Source organism: Paraphaeosphaeria sporulosa, assembly GCF_001642045.1.
Source record: "Paraphaeosphaeria sporulosa strain AP3s5-JAC2a unplaced genomic scaffold CC84scaffold_2, whole genome shotgun sequence".
Taxonomy (NCBI): domain Eukaryota; kingdom Fungi; phylum Ascomycota; class Dothideomycetes; order Pleosporales; family Didymosphaeriaceae; genus Paraphaeosphaeria; species Paraphaeosphaeria sporulosa.
The window spans coordinates 1,972,511-1,993,946 of NW_017253361.1; the positions used below are offsets into that span (position 1 = coordinate 1,972,511).

The 21,436-nt window shown below is 51.6% G+C and overlaps 8 protein-coding genes and 1 non-coding gene across 9 annotated transcripts; 6 read left to right on the forward strand and 3 right to left on the reverse strand.

The window, feature by feature from the left end:
* Positions 1-673: 673 nt before the first annotated feature.
* CC84DRAFT_1213306 (uncharacterized protein) lies at positions 674-1,342 on the reverse strand (the record flags this gene model as incomplete). Its single annotated transcript, XM_018182519.1, has 2 exons — positions 674-1,309; positions 1,337-1,342. The coding sequence occupies 2 exons, from the start codon at positions 1,340-1,342 to the stop codon at positions 674-676; spliced, it is 642 nt and encodes a 213-aa protein (XP_018040294.1).
* On the forward strand, positions 1,282-5,246 carry CC84DRAFT_457040 (P-loop containing nucleoside triphosphate hydrolase protein). The gene is made up of 3 exons (XM_018186355.1): positions 1,282-3,879; positions 3,949-4,531; positions 4,591-5,246. The coding sequence occupies exons 1-3, from the start codon at positions 1,374-1,376 to the stop codon at positions 5,141-5,143; spliced, it is 3,642 nt and encodes a 1,213-aa protein (XP_018040295.1). The 5' UTR covers positions 1,282-1,373; the 3' UTR covers positions 5,144-5,246.
* A 946-nt stretch (positions 5,247-6,192) lies between these two features.
* Positions 6,193-8,348, forward strand: CC84DRAFT_1202511 (putative GABA permease). Its single transcript, XM_018181778.1, has 3 exons — positions 6,193-6,781; positions 6,837-7,302; positions 7,354-8,348. Exons 1-3 carry the CDS (start codon positions 6,605-6,607, stop codon positions 8,313-8,315), a joined length of 1,605 nt encoding a protein of 534 aa, XP_018040296.1. The 5' UTR covers positions 6,193-6,604; the 3' UTR covers positions 8,316-8,348.
* Positions 8,349-8,480: 132 nt separating this feature from the next.
* Positions 8,481-9,835, reverse strand: CC84DRAFT_1255861 (DUF895 domain membrane protein; the record flags this gene model as incomplete). Its single annotated transcript, XM_018184576.1, has 2 exons — positions 8,481-9,667; positions 9,787-9,835. The coding sequence occupies 2 exons, from the start codon at positions 9,833-9,835 to the stop codon at positions 8,481-8,483; spliced, it is 1,236 nt and encodes a 411-aa protein (XP_018040297.1).
* Positions 9,836-10,622: 787 nt separating this feature from the next.
* CC84DRAFT_1202513 (Clavaminate synthase-like protein) lies at positions 10,623-11,822 on the forward strand (the record flags this gene model as incomplete). Its single annotated transcript, XM_018181779.1, has 1 exon — positions 10,623-11,822. One exon carries the CDS (start codon positions 10,623-10,625, stop codon positions 11,820-11,822), a length of 1,200 nt encoding a protein of 399 aa, XP_018040298.1.
* Positions 11,823-12,499: 677 nt separating this feature from the next.
* Positions 12,500-14,107, forward strand: CC84DRAFT_1202514 (glycoside hydrolase family 28 protein; the record flags this gene model as incomplete). The annotated part of the gene is made up of 4 exons (XM_018181780.1): positions 12,500-12,880; positions 12,935-13,020; positions 13,070-13,453; positions 13,537-14,107. 4 exons carry the CDS (start codon positions 12,500-12,502, stop codon positions 14,045-14,047), a joined length of 1,362 nt encoding a protein of 453 aa, XP_018040299.1. The 3' UTR covers positions 14,048-14,107.
* A 1,112-nt stretch (positions 14,108-15,219) lies between these two features.
* CC84DRAFT_1213312 (1,4-beta cellobiohydrolase) lies at positions 15,220-16,786 on the forward strand (the record flags this gene model as incomplete). The annotated part of the gene is made up of 4 exons (XM_018182520.1): positions 15,220-15,367; positions 15,429-15,735; positions 15,785-16,428; positions 16,500-16,786. The coding sequence occupies 4 exons, from the start codon at positions 15,220-15,222 to the stop codon at positions 16,784-16,786; spliced, it is 1,386 nt and encodes a 461-aa protein (XP_018040300.1).
* Positions 16,787-17,217: 431 nt separating this feature from the next.
* Positions 17,218-17,310, forward strand: CC84DRAFT_t17. Its single transcript has one exon. It is a non-coding gene; the product is annotated as a tRNA-Asn (tRNA).
* Positions 17,311-18,512: 1,202 nt separating this feature from the next.
* CC84DRAFT_1255865 (alpha-glucosidase-like protein maltase) lies at positions 18,513-20,716 on the reverse strand (the record flags this gene model as incomplete). The annotated part of the gene is made up of 7 exons (XM_018184577.1): positions 18,513-19,053; positions 19,101-19,326; positions 19,448-20,244; positions 20,306-20,348; positions 20,397-20,471; positions 20,530-20,572; positions 20,624-20,716. 7 exons carry the CDS (start codon positions 20,714-20,716, stop codon positions 18,513-18,515), a joined length of 1,818 nt encoding a protein of 605 aa, XP_018040301.1.
* Positions 20,717-21,436: the final 720 nt, after the last annotated feature.

A 21,436-nucleotide genomic window follows, 5' to 3' on the forward strand; every position in this document is an offset into this window, starting at 1 on the left:
ATATGCGGGTATATGATGCGAGCGAGCCTGCTTCATGATACGTGCATGTGTGCATCTCCCAGCATATTAAGAGTATAATGCATAGATACGAAATATCATCAAGACGGAATACCTCGGAATCCTCAGGATTTCGCGTGTGTGATATTAGGTGCCAGCAAGTATCATGGAGTACAGCCGCTGAGGCTGCCTCCGTCGGATGGACATTACTCATAGCGAAGACCATTTAGCCATATCGGCATGCTGGAGCACAGGAAGACCAGGAAGCGGTAGTATAGTAGCAGGACATGTCCATTAACGATACTGTGCGTATTGCTGTACCGTGACGTTCTGGCTTCTTTCATTGTTGAGTGAGGGCTGGGTCGAATGTAGGATGTGTTCTCCCCACGTAGTAACACCTGATCCTCCCTCAACCAAGCCTCGTGCCTACGATGCTGCGGCGGGATGTCGCAACCATAGAGAGTGAAGATATTCGCCAGTCGAAGTCGAAACCGGAGCCGAAGCCGGCGATGATGCCGATGCGCCGCCTTCAACAATGCACCCGTGCAGAACGCTGCAAACCCAGTGAAGCATATCCGAAAATCCCAAGCCCAGTACGCCGATGAACGCTAGCACCCAGCAACAGTCTTCTCGAAGAAACGGGATTGTCCAGTCCCATATATACACACATCTCCCTTCATCCCCGCCTCCAGAAGTTCAGTGCATCAAAGCTCGCCGGCACGGGCACGCCATTTATGCTCATCCACCGCACGTCCACCTCCTTCTTGTCATCGCCCTCAACTTTCGCTCCTCCCTTGACCGCTGGTAATTGTGGCGGGGGCCATATGCCGTTTTCGGCGAGTCTGCGCGACAGGACGGGATGTGTGCCTCTGTAGATGCGGGAGAGCTCGTAGCTGAAGTAGGCGGCGCTGGCGACTTCGAGGGCGATGGCGACATTCTGGAATTTAGGCGGCGGGATTATGATGGGCCGCATTATGATTTGGAGGAAAGCGTGGTGGAGAAGGATTGTGTGGCGGGACCTCGGGAGTGGTGATGGGTGCGGCGGCGGAGGTGAGAGGCGAGTGGTTCGCGGCTCGGAGAATTGGTGGATGTCCTTGGCGCGATTTGCCGCTCCCAGCGTCTGGACTTTTTGGTGCTCGACTGCAACTCTGGTTGTCACGACGAATGCACATGGCCACTGCGACCCCGTGACTGTGACTGCAGCCTGGCTTCCCTCGACCGCCTCTGAGACGCTGAACGCCCTGCGCCTGGGATATACCACGTTGGCGACACGTTCCTTCACCACCCACAGTTTCTCGCAAGCCCCGGCAGCCTATACGTCGTAGCACTCGCCCCAAACGCTCATTTCTACGGCACTTGACCAGCTGCGACGCGCCATGGACGATCTCGCCAACCTCGAATTCCTGGCCCTCGTCGCGAGCGTCACGAACGAGCTCGAGAACCATGTTGGCATCGCGGACAAGACGCTTGCCGAGTTCATAATCGACCAACACGCCAGCGCAAAAGGCCTCGATGACTTCGATTCGAAGCTTAAGGAAATTGGCGCAGACTTCCCCAACTCGCTGGTCAAGAGCATCGACCGCTTGATCCTTACGCTCCACCCGAAATACAAGAACAAGGGCGGCGCAAATGGCAAAGCAGCCACGCAAGACGGCGGCGACGAGGTAGACCGCAAGACGCGTGTGTTCAAGGGCCTGGCGATCCCAGACAAGGAGGTCGACTTCGGGGTAGAGAGCGGTGGAGAGGAGGACGGCAAGGCGCAACCGGATGCGCTCGATGACACCTTTGCTATGCTTGAGGGGCTGGCCGGACCTACGCCTGGCGGAGGACGAAGGGACAGGTCCGCGCGCAAGAGGAGCATGAGCCCGCTCGACGACGAGGATCGCGACAGATCACGGAACAAGCGCCACAGACGGTCACGGTCGCAATCGGCTTCGAGGAGTCCTAGGCGGCGTCGCGACGATCGCCATGATGAATTTGTTTTCCAGGACGAGTTTGGGCGCGATATGACTGTGAAGAAACCAAAGGATAAAACCCGCTCGCGGAGGAAGTACCGCGATGAAGATCTGGACGAGTTCCGCCGGCCGCCCACGCCTGAGATTGATGACGAGCCGGTTCTACACAAGGTGTACACTGGCAAAGTAACAGGACTGAAACCGTTTGGTGCCTTCGTCAACTTGCAGGGCGTGCGGGGCAAAGTGGACGGCCTGGTGCACGTCTCCCAAATCCAGGAGGGTGCGCGTGTCAACGACCCTGCCGACTTGCTTGAGCGATTCCAGATTGTGAAGGTCAAGGTCATAAAGATAGAAGGTTCTCGACTGAGCCTTTCCATGAAAGAGGTGGATCAGCGAACAGGTCGTGACCTTGCTCCAGCTCAGCGCATAGGAACCGGTGCCAACATGTCGGCCCTCGGAGGAGGGGCTGCTGGCTTTGACCCCGTCCCTGTCGTCGAAGGCGGTTTCAACGGTCGAATGAACGGAATGCGAAAGCGAATGACCTCACCCGAGAGGTGGGAGATCAAGCAATTGATCGCGTCAGGTGTCATTCCGAAATCGGACTACCCAGACATCGACGAAGACTACAATGCGCATATCAACGGCGAGGGCGGCTTCGAAGAGGAAGAAGACGTGGATATCGAGCTCACAAACGACGAACCCAAGTTTTTGCAGGGTCAGACTGCGAGAGCATTGGAGCTTTCACCAATTCGTGTCGTCAAAGCACCAGATGGGTCTCTTAATAGGGCAGCTATGCAAGGAGACTCTCTCGCGCGCGAACGCCGCGATCTCCGACAACAAGAAGCGCAAGAAAAGGCGAAGAAAGAGGCCGAGAAAGTCGATCTCAGCAGCCAGTGGAATGATCCGATGGCGCAACAACGGCAATTCGCCTCGGATCTACGCAATACTCGAACGAACCAGGCGCCTGAAGCTGTCCCAGAGTGGAAGAAGATTGCTCAAGGTTCTAAGAACGCGGTATCCTTCGGCAAGCGAACGGACATGAGCATCAAAGACCAGCGAGAATCTCTTCCAGTCTACAAGTTCAGAACACAACTTCTTGAAGCTGTAAGCCAGAACCAGATATTGATTGTGGTGGGCGACACGGGTTCAGGAAAGACGACGCAAATGACACAGTACCTGGCCGAGGCTGGTTACGCAAACGAGCTTATGATCGGCTGCACGCAGCCTCGTCGTGTAGCTGCCATGAGCGTAGCAAAGCGTGTCGCTGAGGAAGTCGGCTGCCAACTTGGCAATGAAGTGGGCTACACAATCCGATTTGAAGACAAGACCGGCCCAGACACACGCATCAAATACATGACTGACGGTATACTGCAACGAGAGATTTTGCTTGATCCAACTTTGGGGAAATATTCTTGTATCATGCTTGACGAGGCTCACGAGCGTACGATTGCTACGGACGTACTCTTCGGACTGCTAAAGAAGACCTTGAAACGCCGACCCGACATGAAGATCATCGTGACATCCGCTACCCTGGATGCCGACAAGTTCAGCAGCTACTTCATGGAGGCCCCTATCTTCAGCATTCCTGGCCGGACCTTCCCAGTCGAAATCATGTATTCCCGTGAGCCGGAATCTGACTACCTCGACGCGGCACTGGTTACGGTCATGCAGATTCATCTGACTGAGCCGGCTGGTGATATCCTACTTTTCCTCACGGGTAAAGAGGAGATCGATTCATCTTGCGAGATTCTTGAAGAGCGCATGAAAGCCTTGGGTCCTAATGTCCCGGAGTTGATGATTCTACCTATTTACTCAGCACTGCCGGGAGAGACTGCGAGTCGCATTTTCGAGCCTGCTCCCGCGGGAAGTCGAAAGGTGGTCATTGCCACGAACATTGCTGAAACGAGTCTGACCATCGACGGAATCTGTACGTATACCCTTTTTATCATTCTGATACATACCTGCATAAAGTCGACCCATCATTAACTTGTTTTAGACTATGTTATCGATCCAGGCTTTGTCAAGCAATCCTCCTACGATAGCAAGCTTGGCATGGACCGCCTTCAAATCACACCTATCTCACAGGCACAAGCGCGGCAACGTAGTGGGCGTGCTGGTCGGACAGGACCCGGTAAATGCTTCAGGCTTTACACCGAAGCAGCGTTTCAAAACGAGATGCTTCCAACCACGATACCCGAGATCCAAAGACAGAATCTGTCGAACACTATTTTGATGTTGAAAGCTATGGGCATCAACGACCTCCTTCACTTCGATTTCATGGATCCACCACCCACCAACACTATGTTGTCTGCGCTCGAAGAGCTATATGGTCTCGGTGCGCTTGACGATGAAGGTCTTCTTACACGCCTCGGCCGTCAAATGGCTGACTTCCCGATGGACCCGACCTTGTCGAAAGCCCTCATTCGCAGCGTTGAGATGCAATGCAGCGACGAAGTTCTTACTATAGTCTCCATGATCTCAGCCACACAGAATATCTTCCATCGCCCGCGCGAAAAGCAACAACAAGCGGACCAAAAGAAGGCCAAATTCAACGATCCGTCGGGCGACCATGTGACGCTGTAAGTTAACATTTCATTATTCTGATCCAGGTATGAACGTTTAGCTAACACAGATATAGACTGAACGTGTACAACGGCTGGAAAGCCTCCGGCTTCAGCACGCCTTGGTGCTTCGAAAACTTCATCCAACCGCGCAACATGCAACGCGTTAAAGACGTCCGCCAACAACTCCTCACCCTCATGGCGCGCCACAAACATGCGCTCACCTCGTGCGGCCGCAACACACAGAAAGTCCGCCAAGCGCTGTGCTCAGGCTTCTTCCGCAACAGCGCTCGCAAAGATCCCTCGGAGGGATACAAAACCCTCGTCGAAGGCACGCCCGTGTTCCTGCACCCGTCATCCTCGCTCTTCGGCAAGCCCGCTGAACACGTCATTTACCAGAGTTTGGTTGAGACGACGAAGGAGTACATGCACTGTGTTAGCGTCATTGAGCCCAAGTGGCTGGTGGAGGCGGCGCCGACGTTCTTCCAGGTCGCGCCGACGGACAAGTTGAGTCAGAGGAAGAAGGCGGAGAGGATACAACCGCTGCACAATAAGTTTGCAGGTGAGGATGATTGGAGGTTGAGCGCGCAGAAGAAGCAAGGGAGGGGTGGAGGTGGGACCTGGGGTTAGCGGGCTTTGGCATGCGGTGCGGTTGTGCGTCTGAGTATAGTGATTGGATCTGGCTATATGGACACGCGTAGTCTGAGTGTCCACGATGATTGCCCAAGTCGGAGGATCAAGATTGATGAAAATGCATATTGACGTGTTGTTCTTGGTGGATTTGAGGAATATTGTCTGCATTTCCGTGCTTTAACGTCCGACCGTAGCCTTTGTCGTCACGGTTGAGCTACATGAGTGCAAACCAGGATCGACCTCCAGGTTTGTCTAAGCCCAAGAGATAATGCGATTTGACAATGGTTGATTTGAGAACATGAGCGATAGCACGCGCGAATTCGTTCTATGGTCTACAAAGCGCTCTAGTCCACCCTGCCTCGTGTACATTTACAAACCCTCGTCCCGCAGCCTTACCGCGCTTACTCGTGCCGCGTACTGCAGGCGATGCATACTGCCTAGGTAATCGCCAGCCATGAATCGCGTGGCCGGGTCGATTCCATGCTCTTATCCACTTCGCGATTAGATCGCTTGTACGTAGCGCCCCTGGTCACGGCAACGGTCCATGGCATGTCTACTTATTAGACTGTGTCGACGATTATGCGGTCATCGGATAGCGTACTGTTTGGACGATTATCTAGTTCCGGAGTAAAACAACCTGCGACATGGATGACTGTATTCCCAGTAAATCTGACCTTGTGTATAAGATCTATCAGTATGATGTCTGTTCGCTGTGCAATCACTTTCATAAGTTGATAATGCTCATAACCTTCTTATCTCTGACGAGTGGGTCGTATTGGTCTGTAACAGAAGCTACAACAGCAACGACATCAGGAACGCTAAATAGGATATGCGTCCATGGCGACGGTCATCAGGCGCCTGGAACCCTAGCAATCGATGGGAATACACGCCTTAGACGACAGATCGACGCGGAATGTCCTTGCAGCCGTCCGCGTACGATGCCCATTTCGAATGGCGCCCAAGGTGCACTAGACCTAATCCGGGCGTTACAATGCTAGCCTCCGCGTCCCGAGGTCGGCCGCCTCTCCTTGATTATCCACAGATAACACCAGCTACGGCATTCTTAACATACCACTGTTTCCTTCTCCAAGTCGTCAGGTCCATAGATCTCAAACTCTTAGATGTGACCGGTCGTACGAGTCGAGGAAAGAGGCATAATTTACGAGGGCGGCGCTCTGCGGTCGTACAAATGCTGGGCGCGGAGGAGAGCTCCCCGGACGCGGGGAACAAGCTCCAAGCCTCTAACGCCATCCTAGTCGACCCGGGCGTCGGATAAGACTACGAGGGGTAGCGTTGCTTGCTGGTGGGTCAACGGACGGTCTCGCCCCACGGGTTGTGATCGTATGCACCCTTATAAGGCTTCTTGTGAAGCTCTCGTCCATCCGCAGTCCTCAGTCGGCCCGTCGCAATTGCTCGTTGTCTTCTTTTTGTTATTCCTGTTCGATTGGAGCTTGTACAATGGCATCTGCTGACCGGAAGGATGGCGACGCGAATGCGATCTCGTCAATAGCTGACGAGAGATATGGTTCAGTTTCCGTGTTGGGGAAGCCTAATGGCACGGTGAAGCCAAAGTACTTTGGTACGGATTCGGATAGGCATGAGATGGAGATGCTTGGAAAGCAACAGGTTCTGAGGGTACGTCTGCATCCTATCCTCAGCTTTCACATAGGACCACGCTAATCGAGCGCAGCGCAACTTTGGGCTCCTAACAATGCTCGGCTTCGCTTCGACATGCATCGCGTCATGGGAAGGCATCTTCACGTACCTCAACTTTGTTCTTATAGACGGTGGCACGCCACTGCTCTTCTGGGGGTTCTTCGCCACCGCGACCTGCATGACTCTTGTGTATGCGAGCTTGGCTGAGATGTCATCGATGTCTCCGACCGCAGGCGGTCAATATCACTGGGTCTCTGAATTCTCTCCTCGCAAGTACCAGAAGGTATTGAGTTACTATTCTGGATGGTTGACGGCCGTCGGCTGGCAGGTGTACCTGGCCAGTGTGTGCTTCTTGGTAGGCACGACAATTCAAGGGCTCATCACCCTCAATAATGTGAATTACGGCTATGAGCGATGGCACGGGACTTTGCTCGCTATCGCCATCGTTGTTTTCACGATCAGCTTCAACACGGTATTCGCATCGAAGCTGCCCAAAGTTGGTAAGACCATCTCGCTGATCCAAATGGTCCAACATGCTAACGATCCATCAGAGGCCGTGGCCCTGGTTGTCCATATTAGCGGATTCGTGGCCATCGTCATCACACTGTGGGCGACAGCACCTCGCCGCTCCGCTGCTGATGCGCTACTAAACTTTACCAACGACGGCGGCTGGTCCAGCACCGGTTTAAGCGCCATGGTCGGCCTGCTCGCTCCCACGGCCGTTCTTGTTGGATACGACTGCTCAGTTCACATGTCCGAAGAAATCAAAGATGCCTCCATTGTCCTCCCGCGCGCAATCATGGGCAGTGTCATTCTGAACGTCTCCATGCTCTTCGTCGTTATCATCACCATCTGCTTTACGCTCGGCGACCCCGAGGAAGTCCTCGCTTCTCCCACCGGCTACGCATTCATCCAGATGTTCTACAACGCTACGAACTCGCTCGCAGGCGCCTCCGTCATGACCTTCATTATCATCTTCATGCTCTCCATCTGCGCCGTCTCCGAAGCCGCGGCTTGCTCCCGCCAGATCTGGAGTTTCGCCCGTGACCAGGGCCTGCCCGGACACAGATGGCTATCCAAGGTCTCTCCGCATTGGAACATCCCGCTCCCCGGCATCATTGTGAGCTTGAGCATCAGCGCGCTCCTCAGTCTGATCAACATCGGGTCGTCCGTCGCTCTTGGCGCAATCACATCGCTAGGCGCCGTCGCAACACTGATCTCGTATTATCTCACAATCGGATGTCTCGTGCACCGGCGTCTGTTTGGCGCACCGCTTCCTGATAGGAGGTGGTCCTTAGGACGATGGGGTCTAGCGGTCAATATTGGCGCGTTGATTATCTTGACACCGCTGATTTTCTTCTTAACGTGGCCACTGTCGACGCCTGTGACAGCTGAGACGATGAATTGGAGTAGCGTCATGTTGGCGGGGGTGTTCATCATCTCGACTACGTACTACGTGGTCAAAGGAAGAAAAGAGTTCACGGGGCCAGTAGTGAATGTGACCAGGGACTAGAGATGGGATGCGGTGTGCGTTCAGCAGGCAGATTAACAAATACACAATGCCCATGAGCATAATCTTAAACAATTACACTTTAAACAATCCTCGCATGCAGTGAAGAACTGTAAAATCTTCTTCCGTTTCCATTTTCGATCTATTCATACCTACCAGGGGCATCAGCTAATTTGTTTGTACAATAGGGGACGGCTGCTTCTTTTCCGCATCCAGTCTATTGAACTTGTCCACCACCTGCCTTGTCGCATAATAGCTGAAAGGAAGCGCAAAGAACCACAATCCACAGTTGATACTGGCCGTCGCAATCAGTACTGTAGGCACGGCTTGGACTCCAAAGCCTACTGCGACACCAGCAGTCTCGATTCCCCGTAGCAGAGCGCTATACCTGATTTGGTCTCCCGGAGAATCCGAAAGATTGCCGATGCACCAGTAGATATAGTTCTCGACCATGCCGAGGCTGAGTCGCTCAAACATGTACACGCCGAAGCCACGCCCGAAGCTCTTCTGATCGCCCCAGTCCAGCACCGGACGTGTATGCCGGTACTCGTTCTGTATGTAGACGGCCCATATCCAAGTAGCCGAGTTGCATGCTGCGATCAACGTGAATGTGGCGACTGCTCGGGTCTGTCTGCTCTTGTGCCATGGGATGTCGACCAGCGAGCCCCCAAGCCAGGTTGCGAGGGTGCCTACGACAGCGGACATGAACGACCCGAGTGCGCGCGAGCGCACGGTGAAGTACGTCGCGAGATAGGTTCCAGGGTATGCTTGAATCCATCCAAAATACCAGAACAGTGGTGTAAGCAGGAGGATCGGCTTGCTACGAAGCAATTTCCACATCTGCTTACCCTCAGTTCTCCAGTGGATACCGCGTGGAGCCTGGATCCGCGTTCCATCATCTCGGACGACCTTCTCGGGATTCGATAGTAACAGACCGAGGAAGAAACCAAGGCACTGTATAGCAATGAATGCCCAGTAGGTCTGGTAGCCGACCTTTCCCTTGTGATTGACTTTATGGTTTAGCCCAAGGGAGATCGCACCTCCAATGATGTTGCCGAAGTTCCGGAAAGTGAACCATGTCGCGATGTATCTCCCTCTCTTGTTGCTCTCGGGATATCCAGTTGCGATAGCACCTTCGACGCTCCAAAAGAAGCCTGCTGTGATACCACAGGCCACCGCACCGACATAGACGAACCAGGTGTCGCCAAAGCGGTTGTTCACATAAAGCCCTGCTGCGTAGAGGGGATATCCTAACGAGCCGATTGCAAGGGTATATTTAAAGCCAATAAGGTTGGTGAGCCAAGGTCCGAGGAAGCACGTGACAGTCATGAAGGCGTAGAGTAACGCGTTCGCAGCTAGAACATTGTCAGCAAGTCCAGAGAGGTTATTAGAGCAATGAATCTATGGTGAATAATACTACGATACAACCAACCATAGGAGGACAAACACTAGTACTGTTGTTTGGGTAACTTACCATTAACAAGGTCAGGCGATTGAGAACCACCTACACCAAGGCCATTCATGGCAGACCAAATGCCAGGAGCACAAAAAGCGCATATTCCTACCACTAAGATTTGGAATAATGTTCTGCGCTGGAAGGGTACTCGAGAGAGCAAAGGATCGATTTGTTCAGATAAGACATCGTCGTCTCCGACCTGAGCGTGTCCTTTCGACACTGCAGTATCGCTGGTCGACATCAGAAATTGCGAAATGTGAAAGCTTGAAAACAATCAATTGGCGGTGGTTACTCATGGTCTTCAGAGAGTTGCGATATTTTCTAGGTTTTTGATGTTCCTGTGTCTCTCGGCGGTCTGCAAGCACGCAAGACTGAAAGCAACTGACGTTTGCTTAACGCCATGCCGTCGTTCGGGAAATGTCGTCCACGCGATAACTAGGCGTCCTTTAGCTCACATCGGAGGTATGACTATTGGCAATCCTCGGGAAAGTGCCGAGAGACTCTGTTGTCGTTCAGTGCGGTTGGCTGTCAACGACTGAACGCAGCCACTAGTAAAGAAAGACTTAGCCACTAGGGTTAGTAGATGGAACACAATTTTAAGGTAGCTGTCGCAAGTATACTTGGCTCCTACGATTTATTTCCGGTTGCACAATCTTAGAGCGAGATGACAGCATTGGTGAGGTCGAAGCGGGGTAGCTGGGCGGGTATCAGCGCATATAAACACCAAGCGCTCAGATAAGGGGATCTCTCGAGGCCGAGGGACCTACCGTCACTTTTTTCGCCGATCTTGACACGCAGGACCCCTTCCAAGCAGCCAAAACTACATTACAATTCACCAACAACGACGAATCAATATGACTGCCTCCATCGCTCCCCATGACGTCCAGCAGTTGCAGCTGGATGCACACACGTTTGCACCCCTGATATTCGAATCGTTCTCTCTTCCGGACACGAATCAACGCACACTTGGCCAACCTCATCCAAAGGGCACGGTCACGCCTCTTGCGCTCCAGCCCTCATTATTGGACGGTTCTCAAACAACTTTGGAAATTGCAATACAAACCGTGAAAGACCTCCAGGTAAAGGAAGGCTTGTTCACAAAGAAGCTCGCTCAGCATGGGACTCTCTTGTTTCGGGGACTTCCCATCCAGTCTGCAAACGACTTTAGCAAATTTGCTCATGCGTTTGGTTACTCACCCCATGAGATTATCGGAATTGTTGTAGACCGGCCTCTCCTCGCTCCCAATGTCGCCCCAGCAAATGAAGCTCCAAAAGAAGTTCTCATCTACAACCATAACGAATCCCCTCAAGTACCTCACGCGCCCGAGTACATCTTCTTCTACTGTCATAGCGCTCCTAAGGAGGGTGGAGAAACACCGATCTCGTCCTCATTAGAGCTGCTCCAACGGGCCAAAGAAGAAATCCCAGAGTTTGTCAGCGATCTGGCAGAGAAAGGCATCTTGAGCAAGGTGACTTACAAAGTCGAGCAGCAATATGTAGGAGGTTCTACTCTCAAGCAAGCGTTCGGCAAGGATATTGTGGACGGAGATGACGCAGCGACTAGGAAGCGGAAGATCGAAGAACAAATAAGACGCTATGGTAGGGGCGAGCACACAACCTGGGAATGGGTGGACGATGACCAGACCTTGATACTGACGCACCACCTTCCTGCGTTGCGAACGCATCCGCACACAAACCTTCCAACCCTTTTCACGGGCCTCGCAGCGTACTACAAGAACTTCGTTGATGACGCATCCCCCAACTCGCGTCGCAGGAACATCACACAGCAGCTGTACGGCGACGGCACACCCATTCCCGAGGAGTATCTCAAGAAGCTGGCGGATATAACAGATGAGATCAGAGTGCTACACAAATGGCAACAAGGTGACGTGTTGGTGTACGACAACGTGATCTCGCAACATGGCCGGCAACCTTGGGAAGGAAAGCAGGAAGACAGGGTCATATTGGCAAGTCTGTGGGATGGAGACGCTGTCCCGGGGCAGTACGAAGGAAGTAAAGGTGATTGGGCGCAAGTGGTTCAGGCCAGCGCGTGAAACTTATTTGTAAAGGCAGGTACAGTCTGGTGTCCTTAGATTCCAAGCATCTTTTTTAAAACCGATCTGGGAACAGGTCAGTAATTTTGGAACGATCAACAATATGTGAAATTAGCATGATTACTAGGGCATAATCAGTCCATACAGGCTGTGTTGAATTGTGATCTGATTGTTTTATGACGCATTTTTTCAGCGCCTTGTTTAAGGACTATCTCATGCTCACGATAGCTAGCACTGTATGACATTGGTGCTGGAAAGTGGAACGTCCAAGCGCGACGCGGGGAAGGGGTTAGGAACACGCTATACTTCTTCTGGCCCCATTACTGATTGGTGGAAAGTCAGGAACATTGCAAACGCTCCACTGACGAAAGGCGATCCCCCGGATAATATTACGCAACTCAAGGCTTGCGGGGAAGCTTGGGAAAGCTTCGACACTAAGATGCACCGGGAATCATCTTGTGGGAAATGATGTGTCGTAACACGGAATTTGGCGCAGTCATTTCAGGGTCCAGACCAGTGACATACAGCTCCAAGACGGAAGAATTTCGTTCACGATGAATGACAGGTACGAAGGAACGGGAGCCGGGTGCTTGGGAGCAGGATAAAAAGTTTGGCCAGCTCTCGATGGAGTGGTACACGCAGGTTGTAAACGTTCTCGAGTTCCATCGGGCTGCAACATGAAATTGTCACACTTCCTCGCGTGCTCGCTGGCCTCATTGGCATCGGCTTCTGTCGTTGCATTGGAGAACGACACTCCTGTTGGAGCCGCTATTTCTCTGCCACGATCTAATTCTTTGCTGGCCCGCTTTCCCTTTTCAAACAACAAGCACCGCAAGGACAACTGGGGCAATCGCGTTGAGAAGGACCGGAAGGAGATTACCATACGAGCCTCAAAGAATGACCACGACGACGTCAGCGCAGACTTCCTCTGGGCTTTGAAGAGAGCGAACCATGGAGGCCTTGTGCATCTCAAGAAGGGGAAAAAGTATGTGATAGGCAAGAAGTTGGATCTTACCTTCCTAAATGATGTATACGTCAAGCTAGATGGCGAGCTCAAGGTACCTGAGCAACACTGCTTTATCTCCACTAGAACGCATGTCTAATATATACAGTTCACAAACGACATCGAGTACTGGCAAGCCAATAACTTCTACTACGCTTTCCAGAAAAGCATTACATTCTGGGTATGGGGTGGCAAGTGAGTATCAACCCTCGACCGTTGATCCTGTCAGTGTTGACGATAATAGGGATATCAAAATCTATGGCTCCGGTGTCATCAATGGTAACGGGCAAGCATGGTGGGATGGCTTCTCTGGCGCAGAGATCCTTGATCCCAACAACAAATACTATCGTCCCATCCTCTTTCTCACCGACAACGCTACCAACATCGAGGTCTCAGGTCTTCATCTGAAAGACTCACCTTGTTGGACGACCTTCTTTGTGCGAACCAAAAACGTCGTATTTGATGATGTCTACATTGATGCAGTTTCCACCAACGCCTCGACGCTGCCCAAGAATACCGACGGCTTTGACTCGCTCAATGTCGATGGGCTGACTGTAACAAACACCCGTGTCAATGTCGGCGACGATTGCTTCTCGCCAAAGCCCAATACGACGAACATCTTTGTCAAGTACGTATGATTCGTGTACAGCCTTCCGTTCTGAGATCGCCGGAAAGCAGTATAATAATGCGACAAGCACTAACGTCCGCTAGAAATCTCTGGTGCAACGGCACTCACGGCGTATCGATGGGCTCCATTGGACAATACCCTGGCGTCAAGGATTACATTTCGAATGCCTGGATCGAGAACGTCACCCTGCTCAATGGTCAGAATGGTGCTCGTCTCAAGGCCTGGGCTGGGCCGAATGTCGGCTACGGTTTTATCGACAACATTACCTACAAGGACATCCACATTGAGAACACCGATGCTCCTGTCGTCCTGGACCAATGCTACTTCAACGTCAACGAAACGACATGTGCAGCGTACCCGTCGAAGGTCAACATTACAAACGTCAAATTCTTGAACATTTCGGGTACTAGCAGTGGGAAGAACGGCAAGGTAGTCGCGGATCTTACCTGTAGCCCCGGCGCAACCTGCAACGGGATTCATCTTGAAGACATCAATCTGACAAGCCCTGCTGGCAGTCCATCGCAGATCGTCTGTGACAATATTCAGGGGGACATTGGAGTGGACTGTATCCCTGCGAGTGAGGCAGATGATTGAGTAACATAGATGCTTGTACCTAGGTATTGCTGCCCTCCGTATTGAGAAATGGAAAAGCTAGACTGCAGAACAACCTTTTGCAAGTCGCTCTCGAGCAGTATCATGACGGAACATGTGAAGAGCGATTTGACGCATATTACCTCAACCTCGGCTTGCCGAATTACAGCACAGATCTTCTAGAAGTTCCGGAGCGTGTACATCTGTGCTGATTTGAGGCGGATCGTCGTTCCTGAGGTCCGGGCCGGGCTGCTTGCATGGGGCGCAGGCTTCGGGTGCTTGCCCAGTACTTTAAAGTATGCATCTCGCGCCTTGTTGTTAGGTGACGTCTGCGAAGTTTATGATGAGCTATCATGAAGAAACGGCATCTTGTGGATTTCGACCCAAGCGGCTACTTCGGCTAGGCCAAATTCAAGATAGCGCAAAAGTCATTCCGAGATCATATATGACACCGGGCCGAGCGTCACTTCATTGTATTAACCTTCCAATTTACCCTTATTGCGCGCCCGACGTGTCCACCTATCGCGAGGTTGCTGGATCCCTTTGCAATCTTGTTAAGCGTAACTTGGCCACGAACAAGCCTTTCTTGCGCAACATTGCTGCGAACACGAATACGCACGTGTGGTATGATGGATCCATCGCAACGGTCGAGCAAAACCGGGTAGGCGTGCCTGCACCCCACGTATGCGTGGCTAGAACCCGCTGTACGACCCACCTCTGCTAGGGATATATCCTTATTTGGAAGGTACCTAAGATATTGTCCATGCAACAACAGGAATGGCGCCTTCTGTGAATAGGTATAACCTGGTAGCCGCGTAATAGAGGCCAGCAAAGCCGAGTATGCGACGGGCACGGAGAAATCAGACTTGTCACCCTGCCAGCACCACGATTTACTCATCGGAAACCTTCAAAGTGATCCGTTAGCGGCTTCTCGAACATGGTCATGCGCTTCGCTTGAGGGCTTCTCGAAGGCATGAGCCGCCTCATGTTGTTAGTTTGAATTATTTCGAACCTAATATTGCCGATCATGAGCTGGGTCTGGAGCTTCTCTGCAGCTTGGGTCAAGCTTTGGTTACTGGGCACGCCAGTACATAAGGAGGGATTGTCTCTGGTGATCGAAGCACTACCCAGAGATTTACAGTCATTCTCTTCCCTCTCGAGAACTCAAGCAAACCATGAGGAACGCTAACATCTTGGCTGCTGCCGCCGTCCTGGCTTCCACAGCCCATGCCCAATCCCAACTCTATGGTCAATGCGGAGGAATCGACTGGAAAGGTGCTACGACTTGCGTGTCTGGATCATATTGCTCTAAGATCAACGACTGTAAGTTTTACACCGCCCCTCATGATGACGATTTGATGTTGTCGTACTAAATATTCCACAGACTACTCGCAGTGCTTGCCAGGCGCTGCAAGCTCCTCCGTCGTAGCCACCACAGCGCAGACCACAGCTAAGAGTACTTCAACTACGCTCTCTACCGCTACGAAGACCTCGGCCGGAGCAACCCAAGCCACTTCTGCGCCAGCCGCGACCAACTCTGCAAACCCGATCGCTGGCAAGTCGTTCTATGCGAACCCTTACTACTCGTCCGAGATCGTGAGCTTAGCGGCTCCATCGCTATCTGCTGCCGGATCGGCGGCTCTTGCTGCTAAAGCTACCAACGTCGCTAAAGTTGGCACGTTCTACTGGCTGTAAGACTCGGATGCATGTATGTGTTGTGGCGAAGCTAAAACCTTCCAGTGACGTGCGCGCCAAAGTATCTACCATCGCTACCTTCGCGAAGGATGTTCAAGCAAAAAATGCCGCCGGTGCGAACTTGGTCCTTCCACTTGTCGTCTACGATCTCCCAGAGCGAGACTGTGCAGCTTTAGCTTCCAACGGCGAACTTTCGCTCGCCAACAACGGAGCTGCTCTGTACCAGGGTTATATTGACGACATTGCTGCTCAGATCAATGCGTTCCCGGACGTCCAGTTTGTTCTTGTCATCGAGCCCGACAGTTTGGCCAACCTGGTGACCAACCTCAACGTGCAGAAATGCGCAAACGCAGCGACTGCCTACAAGACGCTTACTCAGTATGCCATCAAGACTCTGAACTTGAAGAACGTTGTTATGTACCTTGACGCCGGACATGCGGGCTGGCTGGGTTGGACCGCCAACCTCACTCCTGCTGCACAGCTATTCGCGCAGCTTTACAAGGATGCCGGATCCCCGGCTGCTGTTCGAGGTCTTGCTACCAACGTGGCCAATTACAACGCCTGGAGCATATCTACCTGCCCATCCTACACTCAAGGAAACGCTGTCTGCGACGAGAAGAAATACGTCAATGCTTTGGCTCCCCTCCTTCAAGCGCAAGGCTTCCCGGCGCACTTCATCACTGACACTGGTAAGCTGAGACCCTTAGCTTCTTCTTTTCTCAAACTTGATTCTAGACCTCGGTTTACTGATACGATATAGGTCGTAATGGAGTGCAGCCCACTAAGCAGCAAGCTTGGGGCGACTGGTGCAACGTCATCGGCACTGGATTTGGTATCCGCCCTTCCACGTCCACCGACGACCCTCTTCTGGATGCTTATGTATGGGTCAAGCCTGGTGGAGAGTGTGACGGTACATCAAACACGACTGCGGTTAGATACGATGCCCACTGCGGATTGGACGATGCTCTGAAGCCCGCTCCGGAGGCCGGCTCGTGGTTCCAGGCGTACTTTGCTCAGCTGTTGACCAACGCCAACCCGGCCTTCTAAAAGGCAGAATCTTTTCCCGTTCACTTCAACACATGGCCACAGATCCAGTTGTACATAGACATTAGTCATACTGAATAGAAATTGTCTTATGATAGAGTGCATCAACATTGAGGTGATGGTTTCGGTGCCATGCAATTGCACTCAATATTGGCCACGCGGGTTAAGCGAAGCTCCCGCTTCCATCAACAGATCAGTTCAATTTACCAACATGTTCAATTGTTCGTAATGGTTGCGAGAGGGGTTATGTTGGCCAAGAATGCAGATATGATTTCGACCCACTTAGCCCATGCGAAAGTGGATATTCCCCGAGACAGAACCTCCTCCGCCACAAATCAAAGTCCATCTAGTTCTGTTATCTTTCTCTGAGTCGAGCCACGCTGAAGTTGCTCAACGGATATATATTCAACAAAGGCTTGAGGCAGCATCAAACATCCTCCGTGGCGCAATTGGCTAGCGCGTCTGACTGTTAAGTCCTCGTCGACAAAGCGATCAGGAGGTTCGTGGTTCGAGCCCACGCGGGGGAGTCATTCCTTTTTGAGGGTTTATTTTGCCTGCGCAGAGGGCGGCCAAGTTATTTTGCATGCTAGCGGAGTGTGCGAGGATGTTTAGCGACGACGCTAATGCATGGGTAGTACTTCACGTTACACCCCCAACCACCGTCCATACTCAGCATCGCTCTACGTCTCTCACAGTCAATCTTGTGGTTCTATTTTTCTCTCGAGCATCGAAAGCTGAATCCTGATCATCGATGTAGTATTGCATGTACGTTTCACGCAATCTCATTGATTGTGCATGAAACGAACTTGGATATCACTCTCGGTCTTGTCCATGCGCGCTGCGTATTGCGCATCCTCAATTCCGCAAAGCCTTATCTTCCAGAGCGAACGAAGGTCGCGTATGCCTCCAATAGAAGGAGGCAGTTGTATTATTGGTAGACCATGCACAGCGACTTGAGGATGTATCAGGTCAGTGTTTACCCTACAGTATCATCAGGCAAGACAATCGGTTGCACACTAGTAGAACTAACTCCTGAGAATGGAAGCGTAAAAAGCGTAAAAAGCATAAGAAACATTCCTATCTCTAGGGCATTCATAACCATGATATTAGCACTGATCATTTGAACAGAATAGCGCTGCTATTCAGCTACACAAATGGAGAACAACCATATTGGACAAGAGACCTTATGCCGAGAAATCTTGAATTGTCCATGCGTTGTGCTAAAAGCGGTCAATCAAACTGACATATATACTAGAAAATGCCCCGCGAGAATCTTTGGTCACTATTACTTTAACCGCATCGACAATGATCATGGAAATGCAATCCTAGCTTGGTTCTGTGTCAACAAGATATAGCATCTTGCGGCCAGTTGGTAGCCCTTACCGCGGACAGGTGCAGGATTTGACTTTGAGGACCACACTGTACAAGTCAGCCCAAAAGCCTCGGACAGGGACACTTACATGTATCGATGCCGTTCTCAGCTCGATGACCGGAATGGACGCCACAGTCATTGAGCCCGATTGAACATATATTCTTCAGTCCCCGTTGCGAATGTCTCGCTTTCCGCGCTATGAAAATAAACACGCCGGCCTCCACGACGCGGAGCTTCGCACACATCCTTTGACACACTAAAAGGAGACGCACCTGCGAAACCCAAGCTAGCAGAGATGAGTGGCCATCAGAAACCATGACCTGACCGGTATGCAGAGCTCTAGTTGATCGATATCATCTACTCCAGCTCGCCAATTAGTCCCTCCCATGGTTTCAATGACACCGACGCATTCTTTGCTTTCTCCTCTAAGGCCTCTTCTCCGTAATTTCCAGCGACCCATCGCTTGACCTTCATTCCGTCGACCAAATTCCACTCAACCTCTTTCCCGCTGAAATTCAACACAACCAGCACATCACGATCTTTGCTCCAACGTCGATATGCCATGATTTCAGCACCTTTTGGGTCTTCATCTGGATTGAATAGTTCGAAGTCACCGTAAACATAGAGATCTTTGTTCTGTTTGCGGTACGCCAGGCCTCGCTTCCAGAATGCGTGGACTGAAGTAAAAGCCTTCGCCCCGGATGTTTGCGCAGCCACATTTACATCTGTGTAGTCATCATTCACGCGCATCCATGGCTTCGACTTCGCGGAAGTAAATCCAGCGTGGCTCGTACTATCCCATTGCACGGGAGTGCGAGCGTTGTCACGGGCCTTGCGCTGCATAACCTTGCGCGCATATGCTCGCTTGTCGGCATCGTCAGGGTACATCTCGGCATTTCTATACCAGCTTAGCTGAGCAATAACATGGACGCTGAGCAAACTTACTTCTTGAAAAAGTTGATGCTTTCTATGTCCTTGTATTCCTCCGGACCCCAGCTGGGAGGCACATTACGCATGCCAATCTCCTCGCCTTGATATATATATATCGTACCGGCTAGAGTTGTCTGCATCATGCACAGCAGCTTTGCCCCAATCTCGCGCCACTGGTCGCTATCATCAGTGTAGCGCGATACACTTCGAGGCTGATCATGGTTCTCGACGAAGAGCGAGTCTATGTGCCGTCAGTGTCTGACCGTAAACGAACAGAAAGTTCCACCAGTGGGTAACGTAAAGCAGGCCGAAAACATCGCCCTTCGTTAATTTCCCACCGATATTGGGTCAAAGTAACTTACTCCAGCCGTCACGCTCAAGCATAAGCCTTTGTAACCTGCTAATTATGCGTTTTAGGTCATGCGCATCCCATGGGTGCAGAGTGAACTTGAAGTCACCGGGAACATTGTCAATATCAACTAGATCGAACGCAAAGATCATGTTGAGCTCTTCCGATTCTGCACCAACGACGCGGATAATTTCGTCTTCATCACGTACGAATGGCATCTCGCCTACCGTGATAGTGTCATATTTTGAGAGTACCTGGCGATTAATGTCTTTGAGCCATTCGTGAAGTCGCGGTCCATTTGCGAAGTATTTGTCTCCAGGTTGGTACTTGTGACCTGGTACGACGACGTCGGCGTCCGGAAATTCTTGCACTTTTGAGATTAGGTTTATAACGTCCATCCTGAAACCAGAAGCACCGCGATCGAGCCAGAAGCGCAGAACATTGTGGACTGCTTCTCTCACTTCTGGGTTCTCCCAGTTGAGATCTGGTTGTTCGGGTGTGAAGAGAGACAGGTAGTATTCTTCTGAACCCTCGTCCCAGGTCCATGCTGGATTTGCTTCACCGAGAATCATTGCCCAATTGTTCGGGGGCTGGCGATTACCGTCTGCGTCGTATTTGGCAGGCTTCCAAATGTACCAGTCACGCTTCGATGATTTTTTGGATGAGCGTGAGTCAAGGAACCATGCATGCTGGTCCGACGTATGGTTGACTACCAAGTCCATAACAAGCTTCATGTCGCGCTTCTTGACCTCTTTGATGAGGTTGTCAACATCAGCGAGAGTGCCATAGCTCGGGTCGATGTCCTCGTAGCTGAATGTAAAGATCCAAGGTCAGCCGGAGGCAATCTAATCTCACGCTAGGGGTGATATACTCTGCGATGTCATAGCCCATATCAGCCTGAGGGCTTTTATAGACTGCCGTGCTGTCAGTTGAGTGCTTTGATTTTGTCGAGGGTTGCTTACTCGGAGAAACCCATATCACGTCTACACCCAAGTCTTTGAGATAATCCAGCTTTTGGGTTATTCCGGGAACGTCGCCTAAGAACCGTACGATGAGCTGATGCATCACCATTCTATTCTGTTCATGCCCACTTACCCCATCCATCGCCATTCGTGTCGAGGAAAGATGCAGGGTATATCTGCGCATGTTAATGTTACTTGCTATCACATCACGCTCTAAAGATCCTCACCTGATAAACGACGGCTTCTTTCCACCAACGGTGTTTGTCTGCGCCCACATAAAGGCCTGCAGAATGTGTCCGGGCTTTCTTTTGTACCGACATTCTCGAGGTGATTCCGTCTTGAACTCTCTTGAGAAGAGGGCGAGGCGTAACCTGAAGGATATTATTAGGTTGAAGGGAGCGTTTCTCCGGTGTTGAATAGTTGCGCGTCATGAATTATGTGGGTCACTCAGTCCTAGGAGCATGCAGGTGCATTCTGAGTTGGGAAGAGATCGTCGTGGTTCTTGCTCCAGTGTCAACAGTGCTGGTGAACCACGGATTCATTTGCGCGATGCACTTTTTCCAACTAGAGCTACTCGCAACTTGACTATCTCTCAACAGGTGTTGACTATATACTGTATTTGCCGTTCAACTTGTATGAGCGCAATGTGGTTTCTTTGGAAGGCTGTTACGTCATCGCTGCCCCGCGTGAAGCTGCACCCATCCCGCATTCAAACACGACCGGTTGCTCATCCCACCCCTTGTCTTCATTTCGTGCTGCTTTGCACAATCATTACTGTTTGTAGCGCCGAAGACCCACTCACGGCACTTTGCTGTTACTCACAGAGCTATGTAAGCTTCTTCAACCCTCCCGAAAATTCTTCCGGATGAAGTCGTTCCGACTTCTGGCAACTCACAAGACGCGACCTTTGTGTGCATCACCCTTCTCCTCGTACGCCTGCATCCATTGCGATACGCCCACCTCTGTGCGAAAATATTAATCGTCATGAATGCACTCAAGACGTTCAACGGTCTGACTACATATCGGGTGGCTGACATGAT